Source organism: Peromyscus eremicus, chromosome 16_21 (genome assembly GCF_949786415.1).
Source record: "Peromyscus eremicus chromosome 16_21, PerEre_H2_v1, whole genome shotgun sequence".
Taxonomy (NCBI): Eukaryota; Metazoa; Chordata; class Mammalia; order Rodentia; family Cricetidae; genus Peromyscus; species Peromyscus eremicus.
The window spans coordinates 7,701,034-7,720,726 of NC_081432.1; the positions used below are offsets into that span (position 1 = coordinate 7,701,034).

Sequence of the window (19,693 nt, forward strand, 5' to 3'; positions counted from 1 at the left end):
AAACTAAAAAAAAAATTTTTTTCTAAGATTTTACAGCAAGCAGGGACAATGCAAGGAATGAATTTCAGGGTCTTGTCTGCAGACATGGAGTCTAAGGTCCAGGGTGGCTTGGGGTGGGTGCCCGGCGGAACCCACGAGAGAAGCCTGCTCCAGACTTCTGCTTCCTCCACCTTCTCAGATATCCCTCCTCCCAAACACTTCCCAGGTACACAGCAGATCCCAGTGATGAACTTGAGGGCAGACCCCGCTGTGGAAGCAGCTGGGTTTGGAAGACGCTGCTGTGGACCCACCAGGAGAATTCAAGCCCAATCATTGTGCAAACAGGATATTCGCTTGTGTCAGGAAGATCAAACAAGCCTTGAGGTTTTTCTTCACAGCCTCCGCCTGCCTCCTTCGCTGCCGCTCTCACTTTATCTGGTCCTTGCAGTGAGCAGGCGCCTCTTGCCCAGTAAGCAGGAAGACATGGCTGCTGGGGAGACACAGCTCTACGCCAAGGTCTCCAACAAGCTCAAGGGCCGTAACACCTCCTCGCTCCTGGACCCCCTCCTAGCCATGGGCTTCCCCACACATACCGCGTGAGTACTTGCAGCTGCCAAGGCCCTACAGCCTGGCTTCCCTGCCCGGGTAGACCCCTCCCCTGCACCACCTGCCATGCCACTTGATAAGCAGATGTTGCTGACTTCCTGGTAAAGTGGTCACCTTACAGTGAGAGATGGTGTCTCAAAAGAGGGCCCCTTTCTCCTGTTTATACATGGGATGGTCTTGACCCTTGAAAGATCAGCTCTTCCCCCTGACTGATAGAGCTCCTAAAACATGTGCACAGTGGAAGCCATGTGGGTCTCCGGCTGCCCACTTGTGGAGTTTGGGGGAGAGTGAGGGCAGATATAACTCCCCTGCAGATCAGTGACTCCAAAGGTGAGGTTCAAGGTCTCTGACTCTGATATGAGCTTCTGTGGCTAGGACCCCCTGATAGAACTACCATTCGAGTTTCTAAGCAGCCCAGGGAAAACCATTTGTCTCTAGGGGAAAATATCTGGAATGTCCGGTAACAAAAGAGAATTGGTGAGAAGTTCCAGAGATGGCCAGACTCGGCACCACCTGGCTTGTCCAAGTCCCCACGCACAGAGAGGGCAGAGATACTGCTGACCATGGTCACATCATCTATTGCAAACCTGCTTCTTAGCTGTAGTCCTTATTCCTAGGGAGACACAACTAAATGTGCTTCTGGGAGCCCAGGGCTCAGGGAGTGAGCCAAACGCAACCTTCAATGAGATAAAAAGACCCTGGCCACTGTAGAGGACACAGTATTGAAGCTAGTCCCTTCTCCTAATATCAGGAGGGCTTTGTTGTCACCAAATGGGGAACAGAACCCAGTCCATCAGGAAACCATCAGTCACATGTTCACCATCCCGCTGCAGATGAGGATACCAAGGCCTAATGTTGGGGAATAGTATCTTAAGGTGTGTTACTTTCGTTTATGTTGCATTTGTTTAACTCTGTGAAGCTCTGTTACTGTGCCTGTCTAAAACACCTGATAAAGCCAATGGTGAAGCAGGGGAGAGAAATAGGTGGGGCTGGCATGCAGAGAGGAAAAATAGAAGAAGAAATCTGGGAGGAAAAAGAAGTATCCAGAGAAGGAGGAAGATCATCAGGCGCCAGCTACCCAACCAGTAATGGAGTAAGAAAGAAAGATATACAGAAAAAGAGAACAGGAAAAGTCCAGAGGTAGAAGGTAGACAGGATAATTTAAGGAAAGCTGGCAAGAAACAAGCCAAGCTAAGGCTGGACATTTATAAGTAATAATAAGCCTCCATGTGTGATTTATTTGGGAACTGGGTATCGGGGAGGCCCCCAAAAGAGTTAAAATAAAATAAAGTTTAAAAAAAAAAACAGCAACAGCCTAAAGAATAGCCTGTGGCAAGCCTAGCACAGGAGCCAGCTCCCAATGCCTCCCAGAGCCACTGTTTTGCTGCTCAAGCTGTGTGGTGGGCTCGCCTTCAAAATCCCTGCTAGCTCAAACAATAAACACCTGCTTGTCTTCAAGCTCTTACTTAGGCGGGGCTCGGAGTAGGGCTCATGGCATGGCCTCTCTGGCATGGCCTCTCCGGGTGGCTACATCCCCACTGCTCTTCACACAAATAGCTGTAGTGCTGGGTAGCACCACGTTGGGTTCCAATGGGGACTGCGGTATCAGCCAATGACTGCTGGGTCTGTGGGCCACTCTGCTCTGTTTAGCCTACCTCAGGCAAACTCAAGTCAACACATCTACATCCCAGGTCCCAGAATAAATAAGACACATGGAGCCCCAAGGAAAGCCCCAATGAGCATTTGAGAGTGGGGGACACAGGAGAGGGATGTGGACCAGTCTGCCCAGTGGTTGGGTAAGGGATGCTTCCTGCTGGGCAACTGGGGTGGGGCTGCATGTGTCAGGGAAGCACATGAGAGCCAGGAGTACAGCCTGCCCCAGCTGACTTTAGCAGCCACAGGTAGGTAGGGTTGGGCTTTGCTGCAGGGTAGCAGGGTGCAGAGAGAAAGCAGAGAGGACAGAGGTCTTGAGTTCTAGGACTCCAGGGCCCAGGAAGAAGAGGTCAAACCATGGGAAGGGGGTGGGGGGTGGGGGGACGAGTTGGGACATGAATCATTGTGTGAAAGATGGAGATCGGAGTTGGGGACTTAGCTCAGTGGTAGAGCACTTGCCTAGCAAGCTCAAGGCTCTGGGTTCGATCCTCAGCTATGGGGGGGAGGGGGGGGTGGAGATCTTGGCATGGCCCTGATAGGACACAGCATGGGTGAGCAGCCACTTGACTATTAGAACTCACCCCTTCCAAAGGAAAAACACAACTGGGCTTTGACCATCCTGTGTTCACGATCCGCAGGCTCAAAGCGCTCGCAGCCACAGGGAGGAAAACAGCGGAGGAGGCTACAGACTGGTGAGTGGGATGGGAGCTGCAGGCCTGCAGGGGAGTTGGGGGACTGCCGCTCAGACTGTTCCCTGGGTGGGCCCTCGGGGGTGGGGGTTGTCTATGAAGTGTAGCAAAATGACACCCATTCCCACCCAAGCCCCCTCTGAGCCCAGGGAAGTAATATTACTCTCCTTGAGACATTGAGAGATTTTCTAACTTAAAAGCCAGATTTAGGGCTCCAGACGGATCCTGCCCAGCATGCTGGGTTCCACCCCTAGTGCATAAGCATGATCCAAATTTGACTCAAAAAAAGTTTTTTTGTTTATGATATATGTTAAATAAGTAGGAAGGTGTCATTTTTGTTGATATAAAATTCACCAGCCGGCGTACTTTCAGGAGGGGAGGCTAAAATCTTTTTAGATTATGGATTAGCCTATAGAAAAATGTCTGCGGTAAATCAAACAGTGGAGGGGAAGATGAATAGGAATCTCACTTACACAACCTAAGTAAAACACAGCTCTCCGAACAGATGGAGATAGGTCTCTTCTGTATCCCAGAATCTAATCAGTATTTATATGTATAATTCAGCTATCATTTGGCTTAAAGGGGCTTATTGGAAAATGTTATCATTTATACTATTTTCTACAGAGAAAATATTTTACTATTTAAAATAACCTTGGACTTTTAAATTATAACCTGTTTTTATGTTCAGGCTATCTGAGTATTATTTCTCCTGTAGTTGTACATAAAATGCTTTTACATTTAAAAAAGGACAAATACTATAGACTTGTGTATACATGAAATATATAGAATATACAAATTCATAGAGACAAAAAGATTAGATGTTATCTCAAGACAGGGAAGAAAGGAATATAGAATAATGATTTCCTAAGTATAGAATCTCTTTTTTGTGTGATGGAAAAACCCCACAAATGGACAGTAGTATCAGGACACAATATCACGAATGTAATAAATCAATACAATTAATGTAATTAATGAATATCACAAATATAATTATTGACTGAATACTTTGAATGTAATCAATGAATACCACAAATGTAATTAATATCATGAGTGTAATTAATGAGTATCATGAGTGTAATTAAAAATAAATTTAAAAAAATTCGCCAGGCAGTGGTGGCGCACGCCTTTAATCCCAGCACTCGGGAGGCAGAGCCAGGTGGATCTCTGTGAGTTCGAGGCCAGCCTGGGCTACAAAGTGAGTTCCAGGAGAGGCGCAAAGCTACACAGAGAAACCCTGTCTCGAAAAACAAAAAAAAAAATTAAAAAAAAAAATTCACTAGCCAGGTGGTGGCAGCGGCTGCGGTGCACACCTTTAATCCCAGCACTCGGGAGGTAGAGTAAGGTGGATCTCTGTGAGTTTAAGTTTGAGGCCAGCCTGGTCTATAGAGCTACAGAGCAAAATCCAGGACAGGCACCAAAACTACACAGAGAAACCCTGTCTCAAAAAAAAAAAAAAAAAAAAAAAAATTCACCACGCTCTCAGGCCACTGCAAATGGGAGAATTTAAAGACAGTCATGAATCCCCATGGTATCTTGGGATACACCTGGAAGGGGGTTAGGGAAGGATGACCCCTCCTTAACTCCCACTTCAGCCACCTGCCCATCACCTCAGCCTCCTGCCTTTGAGGGGTGGGGATTCTTATTCTTAGGAGCTCCTCCCCAGCCTTGGTGTAACTTGACGCCATCCTTCCACCCCGCTGGGAAGTCCCTCCTGCTCTCTTCTGAAGCAGCCACAGTGAAAACCAAACAGCAAAAAGCAGATCCTGGGCTTGGTTGTGGCTCCGCGCTGAGGGCCTGCCAAGCAAGCAAGCGAGCGAGCGAGCGAGCCAGTGTGCACGGGAACCTGGGTTCTGCGTTAGTTTCCTTTCCTGTTGCTGAGATCAAATGCCTGACAAGAGCAACTTAGAGAAGAAAGGCTTATCTGGGAGTGTTTGGGTGTGCACTCCGTCATGGCGGGAAAGCCACGCAGCGGGAGTGTGAGGCAGCTGGTCTCTTCGTATTCACAGTGAGAAATCTGAGAGCAATGAATGCATGAAGCACACTCAGGTACCACACACACACACACACACACACACCGCTGGTGCTCAGCTCACTCTCTCCATTTTACTCAGCCCCATACCCCTGTCCATGGGATGGTGCCACTCATTCAGGTTGAGTCTTCCTTCCTCAGTGGACCCAGCCTAGAAGTTCCCTCATGGATGAGCCCGGCACTTTGTCTTTAGGATTGATTCTAGAGTCAAGCAAATGAACAACCAATATTTACCGTCCCAGGCTCCATTCCCAGCCTTACCAAAACAAAAGAAACATTCTTCCAGCACTGGGTAGAAGCCTGTGAATGGATCTTGGGGTTCTGTGTTCTAGGAGAACCTCTTCCTATAAGACCACAGGCCAAGTGTGCACAAGCAGAGGGTGTGCAGGCAGAGGGCGTGTAAGCAGAGGGCACACATTCAGGGCCTCCACTGGAGAGGGGAATGCCCAGAGTCCTGGCAGTCCGACTGCAGACTGAGGGTGGACAAGCAGGGTCTCTACAAGATGTGGGGAATGCCCAGAGTCCCAGCCTCCAGATTCAAACTATACACTATAAGCCAAGCTCAATACTGGGAGGGGCCTGGATGTCGCCTGCCAGAAACAGCCTAGCCAATGAGATTCACCCAGGAAGAGGAATGAAGCCAGGTCCCCTGCACTTATCTGAGAGTAGTCCTGACATCCTACAGGAACTAGGGAAGCACAGATTACACCATTAAATCAAAAAGTACCTTTGATGCTGTTGGGAGGGGGAGGAGGTGGGAGCCGCTCATGTCTGTGGGAGGCAGTGTGCAGTGTCCCTCAGCACTGGGAACGTGGGAACTTGACCACCTAGCTCCACACAGTTCCACCTCTGTGCAGAGATCTTAAAGGATCAGATACACACGGAGCCCCTGATCACCATGCTAGAAGCTTTGGAAAAGGGATAGCAGTTAAAACGTCCCTTGATTTGGAAATAGCTGGAAGCGATGTTCCGTCCGTGTAAGATGGTCGTGAGGCAGCCTTGGAAAGCCTCACACTGTACCTAGATGTCTATTCTCCACACGAAAGAGCTCATGATCGATACAAACACACACGTGTTTGATGGACCTGCTGCAAATACACCATTAGGGTGAACTCAGGAAAGAGGCACCAAGGGAGCCAAGAGGTGTGCAGGCCCCTCCCCTTTCAACATCCCCATCAAGGGAATGGGTTTACACACAAGGTGTCGGCCCAGTGACAGCACCACACTTCCTAGTCCTAACGTGACATCACAGGCAAGTGTCCATCACAGGGAATTCTCCAAAGCTGTGATTGCAATGTGTGGGTGCTAAGCAAGCTAACTACTGCCCAGCTATTGCCTTACAGGGATTTTCCCATGTGAATTTTGGCCTGTGCTTCTTGCTCCTTCCCCAGGGGACAAATAAATGTCTTAGGGCAGGATTATGAAGACACTGAGTGTTTTCCTCTGCACATGCCGGCTAAGTAAGGGCTGCAGAGCTGTAGCCTGTGGTCTTGCTGCACTTCAGACATGTGGAAAATAGCCTTGAACCTTTGAAATAGACGCCTATGTTAACTCGACCAATAAAGGGAAATTGTGTCTTTTCCGTTTTTTTACCTGTTTTGTGATGAACTTCTATTTGGTGCTGTGCATCCAGTTTTCCTGTCTTTAGAGTGATTTTCTTAGCCAGGTGTGGTGGCTCACACCTGTAAGCCCAGCAGTGAGGAGGCCCAGAGGAGCAGACTGACTCACCACTAGACCCACCTGGTGTGTGGACAGATCTGCCTCAATAAATAAATAAATAAACAAACGCTTTTTTAATATAAATAATTAAATAAATATTTCTTGAGTCAAAAAAAAAAAAAAGAGCAGTATTCATCTAAATTTTGTCCAGTCTTCTGTGGTTTCAATTTTTCCATTTAATTTGAAGTCTGTGGTGAAGTTAAAATGTGAAAAATTTTCCGTGTTTCTATACCACAAAGGTACCTAGACCAGGATTCTCCTGAAGACTGGGGTCTGAGCCCCCTCTGTCTTTGGTTGCGTTGGCAGACTATAAATGGGACTGAGAACAGGTATGCATTGGTCTAGCCTGGAGCCACACAGCTCCACCACTGGACACCATCTTTAAGGGATGGCCACAGCACCAATGTGTTTGTGTGAGAGCAGCATGCCCCTATCTTTGAGCCGGCGTCCCTGCTGTCGCATGTCCTCGATGGGGACAGCTCCAGTTGATATGAGGGTGTTTTCTGTTGCAGGCTGCATGGCCACTGCAGTGACCCTTCTCTGGATGACCCCATCCCCCAGGAGTACGCCCTCTTCCTCTGCCCCACGGGGCCCTTGCTGGAAAAACTCCAAGAGTTCTGGAGGGAGAGCAAGCGCCAGTGTGCGAAGAACAGAGCTCATGAGGTCTTCCCTCACGTGACACTCTGTGACTTTTTCACGGTGAGTCCACCCCAGAGGCCTTCAGCGCTCACCAATTGCAGCTGATGCCAATTGTCTCTAGTAACTAGGCAGCAATAGAACACAACTGATTTATTTTAATCAAGACACTAGCATGAGCTGGCTCCTTGGTGGGAATCTTTTCCTTCCTCTGGCCAACTTCAATTCATCCTTCAGGACCCAATTCATTTTAGTCTTCAGCTCCCCCAGGCAGAAGGAGGTACAACCTCAGGCTCTCTGTGTCTTTCTGTCAGTATCTCTAGGGGTGCATTCGGGTGCTATGAGGGTGATATGCCCCTAGGAAGGCAGATGCTGCCCTGGTCCTTAGCTACCCAGAGATTAGTGAAGTCCTGAACAAAGCAAGAGCCCCCTGTGTGATGACAATATTGAAGTATTGAAGAGTACTGATTTAGGTTGGACATAACCAGGGTCTTCCCTATGTCAGGGCCTGGCCCTCTGAGGAAGAAAAAAAAAAAAAAAGGTCAAGTCAGCAGCCTCCCCAGGTACCAGGTACCATTGCCAAGACAAGAGGATGCACACTTGCTGACAAAGAGAAGGTCTGAGTACAAGGAAGAAGACCCAAAGCCATTTCCTCTATATCTCTGTCTGATGAGCTAGAGAAGGGCCCGCCTGATCTTGGGACAGCCGGGCAGAGCCTTCTCCTGCCACTCCACGGTGCTAGAGGAACGTAAGGCATAATGTGCAAGAAGGAAGCTTCCAGAAGCTGTCTCCTAGAAAACAACACCTCCCAAGCATCCACAAAGCACCTCTGTGTGCCTGAGACTGAGAGATCTCTGGGGACAGAACTAAACCGTTGCTTTCTGGGGGTCTGAGCTGGGAGCCCATGGGGTACCATGAGCTTTCTCCGAGTTGATTGGAGACTTCCAGAAGCTAACACACAAACACTGAGACAAGCAAGGAGCACAGAAGGAAAGAGGAGTGACCAGGGAGGTAACAGGGAACAGTGACAGGGGAGTTCCAACCTAGGCACGTAAAGGAGATTATATTCCAGAGAGACTCTTACCCAAGATGCCTCAAATAACCGATCAGAAAATATGGGGGTGGTGACCCTTTACTCCATAACTGCAGGGGCTGCATAGGAGTATCCCAGTGCCTTGGATGGAGAACTGGCCATAGTGATTAAGCCTTGATTCTCAACAGGTGAATTAATTCAGCAAACACTGAGGATACACGTTCTCTGCTTCTCTTCTCTTAGTGTGAAGACCATAAGGTGGAGTGTTTGTATGAGGCTCTGAGGCGTGCAGGGGACAGGATCCTGAGCTCCTTTCCTACCCTGGTTCCTCTTGTTCTCCATTCTTCTATCAGCTACCTCGGCTTCTTCATCAACGACAGCCCTGCTGATGTCATCAGAGAATTCGCCATGGCGTTTGCCACGGAGGCATCAGTCTTGGCAGGTAGGGCACCCCAGCTGTGGGCAGACACACCATACCCTTTGGGTCCCAGGAGAGCCATACCTAAGGTTTTGGTAGACTATCTCCTGTCTGTGGTGATGGCTCATTAATGTCCAACCTCCAGAGGCTAGTTTGGTTCTTGTCCAGAAACAGCACACCAGCCACCGTCCTCAGACAGACACCCATCTCCATGCCCCTCGATGGGTCTTATAGGCCTCACCTTTAAAGGAGGAAGGAAGTTCCAGGGGTATATATCAGTTGGGAAGAGTGCTGGCTAGGACATGAGGTTCAATCCTCAGTGCTATGTATCCCAGGCATAAGGTCCACATACCTGTAATCTGGAAAGGGGAGGCAAAGAGGATCAGAAGTTCAAGGACATCCTTCACTACATAGCAAGTGTGAGTCACACCTTTATTACATGAGACCCTGTCTCAGAAAGAGAGAGAGAGAGAGAGAGAGAGAGAGAGAGAGAGAGAGAGAGAGAGAGAGAGGAACGAAAGAAGGAAAGAAGGAAGGAAGAAAGGGAAGGGAGGGAAGAATGATGAGGAAACTACACTGCCCAGCAGGAATCCCTATCTAGCATCTCTGTACTAGTTTATACAAGGTCCCCTCCCACCAGGAACCCCAGAATGGGACCTTATTTAACAGCGGGCTCTTTAAAGATGCAATTAGTTAAAATGAGGTCACACTGGGGTAAAGTGACCCTAAATCAATACCTGGTGTCCCGAAAAGGACACATGGCAATGACAAGGAGGCCACTTGAACACAGAGGCAGAGATGGGTGGGATAGAGCCATAGCCAAGGGATGCCTGGGGCCACTAGGAGCTGGGTGACACCAAAGGACCCACTCCCAGAGCCTTCGGAAGGAATGTAGCTCTGTCCTCACCTGGATTTTGAACTTCCGGCCTCCAGATTTCTAAGACAATAAACTGTTGTTTATGCCACCCAGTTTTGATACCCTGTTGCAGCAGGAAGTGAGTGCCATGCTCCCCCATCCTGGTGGCCTGGAACTGAGCATTTGCCTCATTGAACATGACCAGGGCTCTGTGTTGATAATAAGCCTCACTTCCTGGGAGAGCTGGCCCTGAGCTCTATCTATCTCCTGACCCCGAACAGGCTCTTCCTGCCTTCCTAGGTTATGTATGCCTTAGTCTGACCCGAGAGAGGCTAGGAGACTCTCCTGGGATGACAGCTCAGATGTGTCCTGAGTCCCTTCCTGCTCATACCAGCCCTCTTGGTGAAACTGAACCCAGGGACACGGGGCAACAGAGGAAAAACAAAAGCCTATTAAGAAGTCAGCATGACTCACCCCTGGGTCTCCGGGGAAGCCAGACCAGATCTTTTCCAGGCTGTGCTGACTCACAAGGGGAACCCACTCTGCCCAACTGCTGAAAAGGGTCACAAAAGGAATTTCCCATCACCTACCCACACCTTCATGCCACCTTTGCAGGCTGCTTTCCCAGAAGCTTGGGGTTCAGGGACCTAGCCAGGGTCTAGCTGGTGCTAAAGTCCCCTGGGTGGAGAACGCTGTGGTGAACCTAGCGTCATGGTGCCTGTACCTTCCAGAACTTTCATAAGGGGGATGACAAGTCCTGTTTGCTTCATGGCCTGCACGGAGAGGTGACAAGCAGCTTTAGGGCATTGAAAGTCCTCCGTGGACTCCAGAGTCTGGAACCAGCTATCTTTGTCCTCAAGTCCTGGCCATCAAAAAGCAAACCAAGTCAGAGCGTGACTGTCAGCCAAGGCCCCTGTGGCGATGAGGACAAAGGTGAGGACAGGTCTCTCCACAGCCAAGTCTGTGCCATTCCTGTGAAGACACCGGACTGCCTCCTCAGAGTCTGAAATGCTTTGTGATCCAGCTGACCCCAGACCTGGCTGTCCCCGGGGATGCCACTCTCTGTTCTTTATCAACCTGAAAGACTCACAGGCCAACCAGGAGCCAAGGGGTTCTCAAGGTTAGAGGCCATCCGGAAGACTGGGCCTCGGCACGCCCAGGGCAGCCAGTGAGGAAAGGCAAATGAACGTTAGACATGCTGCGGGTTTTACAGGCCAGTGCTCAAGGAATTGTCTTCCTGAGACTCTGCTTCAAGCAAAAGGCGTTGGTCTGGGGTGAGGATGTAGCTCAGAGTGTTTGCCTAGCCACAGTGAGGCCCTAGGTTCAATCCCTGGCAACACACAAACCATGTACGGGAGTGTACACTTACGATCCTGGCACTCAGGAGGTAGAGGCGGGAGGATCAGAAGTTCAAGGTCATCCTCAGCTACATAACAAGTTCAACGCAGTCTAGAACACGCGAGATGCTGTCTCTAACTAAAACCGAAACAAAAACCTAGTCCTGGAGTCTAGGCCCTGTCGTGTGTGCACCAGAGGATGAAGGAGCCGTTCACTACATTTCTGTCCTTTAAGCTAGCATGCAGACTAAGAGCTCTGAAGACCTGAGCCATATCCCTGTGCCTGCCTTTTGTTTTTCTTCAAAAACTCTGCAAGCGTCCAACCACATCCTTCCTAACAGGGAGAGCCCAGTCCTTGCCTTGTCGAGAAAAAGCCAACACTGAGGAGCAGGCATGGTAGAACCCAGGCATGACCAGATAGGGTTTCTGTCTGTGCCAGGCAGGCAGGACTGACATTCAGGGACACCTTTCAGCATGCCTCTTCTCACCTGACATTCAGAACGGGTACCTAGCAGCCTATGTCCCCTCGACATTCAGGGTGAGATACTCAGCATCCTACGTTTCCTTGACTCCACAGACTGCACCGTCAAGCCCTGCACCAAGCAGCTGCACCTGACCTTGGCCCATAAGTTCTACCCTCACCACCAAAGGACCCTGGAGCAGCTGGCCAGAGCCATCCAGCCCAGCCACACCTGCCAGTGGACAGCTGCCCTGTACTCCCGAGACATGCGTTTTGTGCACTACCAGGTGAGAGGACCCGGACCGCCTGGTGGGCTAGCCCAGCCTTGGTTGCAGTAGGAGGTGAATAAATAAATGCTCCTCTGTCAGCACTCACTTCTACAACCCTCCCTGAAGAGAAGACCGGCCTCCCCTCTGCTAGATCCCTCTCCTCATGTGCAGTTTATAAAGTAGCATTCCTTTATAGCTGAGTTGGCCATGCACAATCATTTCAAAAGACCATGAAAGCTCTCCTGTGGTATTAGAAAAGCCCATTGTCAAGATGTGTTAATATGTGGTTTGCTTATTAATTCACCCTGTGTAATGATTTTGGTGGGCTTCATTCCAAGGTTTCTTTCCTAAGAGCTGATTAGTTGAGGAAGAAAGTATGTTACACAGGGAATAAGTGTGAAGGAGTCACCAAATTCCCTGTCATAAGAGAAGTTGTGAATAGCTTCACACCAAGGAAGGTGGATATACACATTTGGTCACACTGTAAGGTCTTTCCTATAAAAGAAACAGATACATGGATAAATGATGGATGAATGGATAAATGGGTAGGTGAGTGGGTAGGTAGGTGAATAAGCAGATGGATAGATGGATGGATGGATGGATGGATGATAAAATGGGTAGGTGAGTGGATGACAGATGAATGGATGGGTGGGTGGATGCATAAGTGGATAGATGGATAAATGGGTGGAATAATGCACGGTTGGATAGACAGATGTCTGAATGGATGGGTAGATGGATGGATGAGGGGAGGAATGGGTAGATGAGTGGATGGACAGATGAATGAATGAATGAATGAATGAATGAATGAATGAATAGGTGGGTTGAGAGGTGGGTAGGCAGGTGGATGGACGAGTAGATAAATGGACAGATGGCTGACTAGACAGATGACAGATGGATGAATGGGAAAATGAGTGTGTAGATGAATGGACAGACAGATGAATGAAAAAGTAGATGGAGGGATAGATGATGGATGAATAGGTGGGAAAATGGGTGTGTGAGTGGATGGACAGATGAATGGATGGGTGGATGGGTGGTAGGTAAACAAAAGGATGAACAAACATGTTGGTGGGCAGATAAATGAATGGACAAGTGGGTTGGTGGATGGGTACCCAAAAGGACGGGTAGAAGAAAGGGAGATAGACATTAAACTTATTGGTATTTGGTACTGTTTCACACTGTTCCTCACTGGCTCCACACTGTATATCATTAGGCAAAGGCATGATGGGGGCTTGTAGGCATAAGACACCTCAGAGGAGCCAGAAGGCTAGACAGGAGGTATCTGGCTTCCTGCTGAAATTGTTTCCTAGCCAAACCCTCACTAAGACATGGGTCTACCACCTCCTTTCTAGACCCTGAAGGCGCTGTTCCAGTACAAACCCCAGAACGAAGACGAGCTGATGCTCAGGCCTGGTGACTACATCTTCGTGGATCCCACTCAGCAGGAGGAAGCCAGTGAGGGCTGGGCCCTCGGGATCTCACATCGGACTGGCTGCCGAGGCTTCTTGCCAGAGAACTACACAGAGCGAGCCAATGAGGCTGACACCTGGGTTAAGCACAGGTGAGAACTGCCCTCTCTGTGCCTGTTACCACCTGAAACAGTGGGCATGGTGGTGATGGGCTTCTAGATGGTTCTGTCCTTAGAAAAACAGTCCCCATGCTGGCCACATTGTTCCTCTGCCCACACAGTAGACATGTGATCTATTTATGGTTCTGCTGATAACCCTCTGGAAATCAGATGGCTTCACTTGCTCTTCTGAGATAGTACTGTGAAATACTTCCTTTTTATGGACATCACACAGTGCACACAGAGGTCAGAGCTGGGCCTCGTAGCATTCTAAGGAGGGTTAGCAATTTTCTAGTGTTCTAGAACCAAAGGACACAAATTTAACTGGGTCGTCTGCTTGGGGTCCTACAAGGCTGTGATCCTTCCCTAAGCTCATGTGGCTGTTGGTGAAATGTACTTCCTGGAAGCTGGCATGGTCCTGATGGTTCGTTTCTTCCAGCACAGTTGGCCAATCTCTTTATTTTAGCATTTAGCACCATCTGTCAAGGCTAAGGATTTTCAGAATGATCAGAACTAGGGTGGTGTTGCTTTTTGAATTTATTGGTTCCTCCCTCAACATATCTGTCTCCTCTCCCATTTTACTATGAGCAAAAAGGAGAAGCATGGTGACAGCTTTGACACTGTGCTTAGAGACAGCCTGAGCTACTTAGCCAACTTCATTCTTTACCAGGTCTGTTCCCCATGAACAATGTTGCTAAGCGTTTGGCTGGAACCTTGCCCCAGCTTCCTATGTCTGTGTCTCAAACCTGTGGCTGTCACCTCACACTCCATATGCACTCTGCTAGTAATAACCATGGCTTCTTATTTGCTTTTTCACTGTGCGTGCGTGCATGCGTGCGTGCGTGCGTGCGTGTGTGTGTGTGTGTGTGTGTGTGTGTTTATGTGCACACAAGCATGTTGTGCGTGTGTGTTATGCATGCTTGCTGGACATTATCTGTGGACAGATTTTTTAGCCTCCCTATATCCAGGAAGCTTTTTCCTGTATCTCTTCTTATCAAAGCTGGCCCGCAGCTTGCAAAGCTGTGGAAACCGTACCGTTTCATTTATGTGCCTATTGGAAGCTAAAGAGTGAGGTGAAAGTTCTGGTAGCTAAAACTTCTGTTTAGAATAAATTAAGAAGCAGCGTATTTTGAATATTTAAAGCAAATGATTGATTTTGGTCATTTTTACAAAACCTTTTTCTAAAAGTGTAGCCATGGGAAAAATAACTAGACTTAGCAAGAAACTATTATTTTTTTTAAAATGGAGATTTTTCCAGAAAATATTAAGTGAGATCCGAAGAGCCCTATGCTACTGTTTCTTCCCATTAATTAAGCTTACATTTGAGTTTGTATGACAGGCCAGGGACAGCATTTGTGCCCTTCCCCCTTCCCCCACCAAATGCAGTTACCAGAGTAGGTCCCTCGCCACCCCTACCCAGGCAGGATCTCATGTAACCCAGGCTGCCGGGGACTTACTATGTTGCTCACTATATAGCCAAGGATTACCTTGAACTTCTGATCCTCCTGCCTCCAGCTCCAGAGTACTGGTATTACAGGCATGAGCAATCACAGGGGTTTCATGTATGCTAGGCAACTGAGCCAACCATGGATTCTTACATGCAGTTAGGAATCTGTCATATACACTGATATAAAATAGCTTTTAAAATGCACGGATTCAGCTAGTTCTGCAGTGGGTCATTCCATGTCATCTTAGCCTCATATGCTAAGATAATTAGAGCTGAGGAGCATATCTACAAACTCAGAAGAGCAAATTCAGCCACGATTCCAAGGTCTTTATATCAACTGTCGGCTCATGATCCACTGAGTCACAAGGGCCTGTAGAGAGAGCGGAAGACACCCTCCTGTGAACGCTGAGTTCCCAGCTTGGGTGGTGACGGGATGAACAATATCACAAAATCAAGGAATCTTTGGTTTCCTGCAGACCCCACGTGATCAGTCAGCAGCTTTAGAAACAGTTGGCAGAACTTAAGACAGGAGATGTTGGCATCAGAGTCCAGGAGGCTGGGGCTTGGGTGGCCTGTAGCCCCCCGTCCTCCTCACCACAGCCGGGGCAGAAAACCTCACTCTGGCAGAGGAGCCACCAGGCAAGGGACAAGCCTGGATTCTGCAGCTACAGCAGAGCCTCTGCAGCGAGCTGTGGCTAGCAACATTCCACTTCCCTGTCAATGTGTCACCTGCCTAAGTGTCCCACCTTGTGACCTGACCTTCCTGAGAGACTGCTTTCGGATAGGAACCAGTGTATAGTCACAAAAATTGCAAGAAAAACAAGTTCTGGCTGAATGCTGTGGCGTACCTGATGGGGACCCCCCGTATCAGAATCACCCCTTCCTCACAGGATAGCAGCAAGCCCCCCCCCCCAGCTGACTGAGGGAGGACTGTAGGCTGGGAGGTGGCAGTAGGTTGGCTATGGCCTCTCACGGTGCTAAACATCCTTTCAAATGTTTAAAGAGGTTTAAAATCGGGGCATGATGATGCTCAGCTTTAAACATGGTGATGCTCAGCTTTAATCCCTGGATTTAGGAAGCAGAGGCAGGCAGACCTCTGTGAGTTCCAAGGTGGCCAGGGCTACACAGTGAGATCCTGTCTCAAGAGAGGCCCCAGCATATCTGAATGTGTCATGAAAGAGTTAAGGGGGGGGGGGTAATCGGACAGCTGTGTGCACAGATAGTTGGCCAGTGGGCAGACAGCTTGCTGTCTAGACATTTGATATCTATCTCTCAAGGCCACAGGACTCACACAGGGAAGAATCACTGGTACGCCACGGCCCAGGGGAAGATGTGCAAACCACGTGGGAAGAGGCCCCTTCCTGCTCAGAGAACACCTCCCCAGCCCTGGAGGTGGCTGCCGTGTAAACACATTGTGATTTACCTACAACCCACTACCAGCAGTGTAACCTCTTCAGCCTTTAAGCTGGTGGCTCCAGGATTCTGAGGACCAGTAGGCCTGATCCGGCACAAGCCTGTTATTTTGAAATCACGGGTTACCGGAAGGTGGCTGCTGCGGGGGAGGGCACACGCCTGAGCTACCTGTTTCAGACATCTTCACAGGGTGCATGTATACAGCCTGGCTGTAGCTCAGAGAGGCAACGGCTGGAAGTTAGAGCCCAGGAGAAGCTGAAGCCATCTTCCAACCACGTGAGGGCGATTCCATCACAGAAGACGTCGAATCCCACAAAGCTGGTGGCAGGAGATGCCGACATAGCAAGGGTACTGTTGTAGGATGAGATGTCTCCCTCCCAAAACTCCTATATTGAAGCCCGGGTGGGTGTTTTGTTTTTTTGTTTTTAAGAAAAAGACCTTTAAATTAAGGTAAAACAAGATCCCTTATCCAGTCTTACTTTGTTCAGAGGGAGGATCATTGAGGACCCAGGGGGAAGATGCCATCTTATCTTCAAGCCCAGGACAGAATCCTCAAGATGAATCACAAGCCCCTTGATCTTGGACCTCCCACTCTCCAGGGCAGTGAGAAAATGAAACCTGTTCTGTCACAGAAGCCCCAGTCTGTGTGACAGTAACCCGAGGATACTAACACGGTGACTTGGCCTTTGAAATGCCACACACTGGGGTGACCCCCTTCTAAGAACAAAGGAGAATGGAAACATCTATTTCTATGGCACAAGTTAACCACTAACTGACTCCCTTAAGTCCAAGAGAAAAACAAAAATGTCACACGCTCCCTTCTCTCCCTCTACCACCAACACGCCCACCACCCTCTCGCTTGCATTTTTAATTGAAAGACTAGTGGACAAACTTGACTTCCTCTCTGACTGTAAAGTTCACAGATGTCCCTCAGAGATAACAATGGTTTTACTGTCTGATCACGAGCCCCGGGTTACACAGGTGTCCTCGCCTTGCCCTCAGGAAGAAGAAAGCAACCAGTACTTCCTGAGTCAGGATGTTTCAGCTGTACCTGCCCTGTGTGACAGGCTCGTTGAAGAGGGACTGTGAGCGGCTCCGGTGTGTGTCACTCTTCAGCTACGGGAGCCACAGACGCCGGCATTTCAACCCACTGGCGTCTGCAGTGTGAGAATGCATGAGGAAAGTCCATGCCCCTTTGGTTGTGTGCCTAGCCTCTAACGGCTGAGCCCTCGCTCCAGCCCAAGTCCATCTGGAAGAGCCCATAAAAGGTTACAAATCAAGACAGGACAGGACACAATGACAGGGACAGAGGACCATAACTTACAGGTAACCAAAAAATACATGGTAAGACTAAATAAATGGCTCAGCAGTTAAGAGCTGAGTGCTCTCAGAGGACCCAGGTTCAATTCCCAGCACCAACTTCGTAGCTCACAACTATCTGTAACTCCAGTCCCAGGGGATCTGAGGCCCTCCTCCAGCCTCCATGGATATCAGGCATATGCATGATGGACAGACATACACACAGGCAAAACTTCAGAATACATAAAATAAAATGAAACATTTAAATGCATGAACTATGTCAAAATCAATAGGTTTTTCTATACCTGGATAACAGGTTTCTCTGCCAACGCAGCAAACCAGATTAAGCCAAATTGAAAAATTATAATAACAGGTTTATTTGAGCAAAGCAATTCCCAGGTGGGTTCTCCCGTCCCAGGGATGGAGGCCAGAGAAGCCACACGCCTGAACTAAAGCGAGGAGATTATATAGCCTGTAGGCGAGGGGTGATGACGCATCCGCCACAAGCTGGGTTTGTGCCCAAGTAAGGTCAAAAGCTGGAATGCTTAGGCAGGGACTCGGGCTGCTGGCGGCAGCAGGGGAGGAAGTTACAATCTCGTCACTAGGAATGCAGAACTGGGCTTTTGGGCGCCTTTTCTTTGTTGGAGATTCTCTGCGATGGTGGGGTTTGGAGACAGAGACAGACAGGAATGGGGCTTTCCTGGTCATGGAAGGACAAGCTGGAGGTTCCAACCTACAAAAATGCCACAAAGGTCACAGGGGTCAGGCAGACAGCTGTAGCCAAGATGCAGGGTGAATGATACCATATTGCTCTAGACAGGTCTCAGGCTGGAATCACAGGGAGCTGTTGACTGCCATATGATAATCTGTTATAAGAAAAGGGCTGAGTAAATAAAAACCTACCTTATGGGTGGTTAAGGAGAGTGAATCACAAGGACCTGTCAACTTCAGAGTTACTTCCGGGTTTGATGACATTTAGGACAAAGTCCTGGTGCGATCGTTTGTTTGAATGTCACAGAAAGAATGAAGCATTTTTATCTGGAAGAAACAGCAGGAGAGAAGAGCTGAGAAGATTCTGGGAGCAAAGTGATGAGGGGGGGTCAGCCTGCGGCTCAGCTCGTCGAGTCCTTGCCCAGCCTGGGTTTGATCCGCAGCAACCCCTAAACCTAGATGTGGCGGTGCACACCTGTAGTCCCAGCACTTGGCTGGAGGATCAGGAGTTCAAAGTTATCCTTGGCTACATAGTTAGTCTAAGGCCAACCTGGCATATGTTGTGAGACCCTGTCTCAAAAATATATTATTTTAAAGAAGACATTCATGGTGTAATACATTAAAAAATCAAAACAGGGTTTTAGCTCGAAGGAAAGGCGACAGCTGAGTGGAGCAGACCAGGTATTGGGTGACAGAGAGGCTTACTTGGCATCCTGGGAATCCATGTCTGGGAGCCCCACAGAAGCTGGTGGGGAAGAGTGAAAGACATCAATGGTATTTATACCCCATCCACATAGTTCACCAAAGTCAAAGCCTGGCAGAGATAAGAAATAAATAGAAAGCGTGTCTCTGGCTTCTGGGCTGGGAGAACTTGGATGGTGCAGAAGCAGCCGGGTATCTCAGAAAGCTTAGTAGGCCTGTCTTTGATGGTGACCAGTCACTGCTTGACATTCATGCCCTCTTTACGTTCAGAATGACAAGGGGCATCACAGGACAGAACAAGACGCTGTGGACTCCACACTCCTGTGAAAGGCGTCTGTCTGAGCAGGTTCCTGCCTGAACCTCTCCTTTGACTCTGGCCCCAGCTGGTCCTGAGCCATATTCTCTCACCCAACGCCGGCTCAGTGGTGCCACGTGCAGCTGCATCTCACTAGAGGAGATCCAGACTTAAAGCAGGCCACGTCAGCCCTTCCCAAACTCCTCATCTCGTGTAAGAGCAATTCACTCTTTCCTATCACTCAGCTAGAAAGCCCAGAGTCGAGCTTGGATACGTGTCAGTGGTAAAGCACTTGTCTAATGTGGGAGGCCCAGGTATGATCCCTAACACTGCAGAGAGAGGATGTGAGCGAGAGGAGGATGGGGGAGGGGAAGAGAGAGAAGCCTGGTGTGGAATCCTCCCCATCACCCATTGCCCAGGCTCTGTATCTAGTTTATCAAGAGCTGCTGTTCACATAGTCACCAAATCTAACTGCTCCTCATACTCCAGGCACAAACCTCAGGTGAACCTATAGCATCTGGCTTCTGCACCCACAAAAGCTCCTCTGTTGCATGCCTCTCCTCCCTTGGCTCCTTCTG

The 19,693-nt window shown here is 49.0% G+C and overlaps 1 protein-coding gene across 2 annotated transcripts in view; it reads left to right on the forward strand.

Moving 5' to 3' along the window:
* The first annotated feature begins 462 nt into the window (after window positions 1–462).
* The window catches only part of Ubash3a (ubiquitin associated and SH3 domain containing A), a 33,154-nt gene continuing 13,923 nt past the window's right edge, over window positions 463–19,693 (forward strand). For both annotated transcript variants that reach the window (XM_059243937.1, XM_059243939.1), the window contains exons 1-6: window positions 463–575; window positions 2,877–2,930; window positions 7,188–7,374; window positions 8,588–8,786; window positions 11,533–11,702; window positions 13,034–13,242. In XM_059243937.1, the coding sequence (XP_059099920.1) occupies window positions 463–575; window positions 2,877–2,930; window positions 7,188–7,374; window positions 8,588–8,786; window positions 11,533–11,702; window positions 13,034–13,242 (932 nt within the window). The remainder of the gene's footprint in view (window positions 576–2,876; window positions 2,931–7,187; window positions 7,375–8,587; window positions 8,787–11,532; window positions 11,703–13,033; window positions 13,243–19,693) is intronic.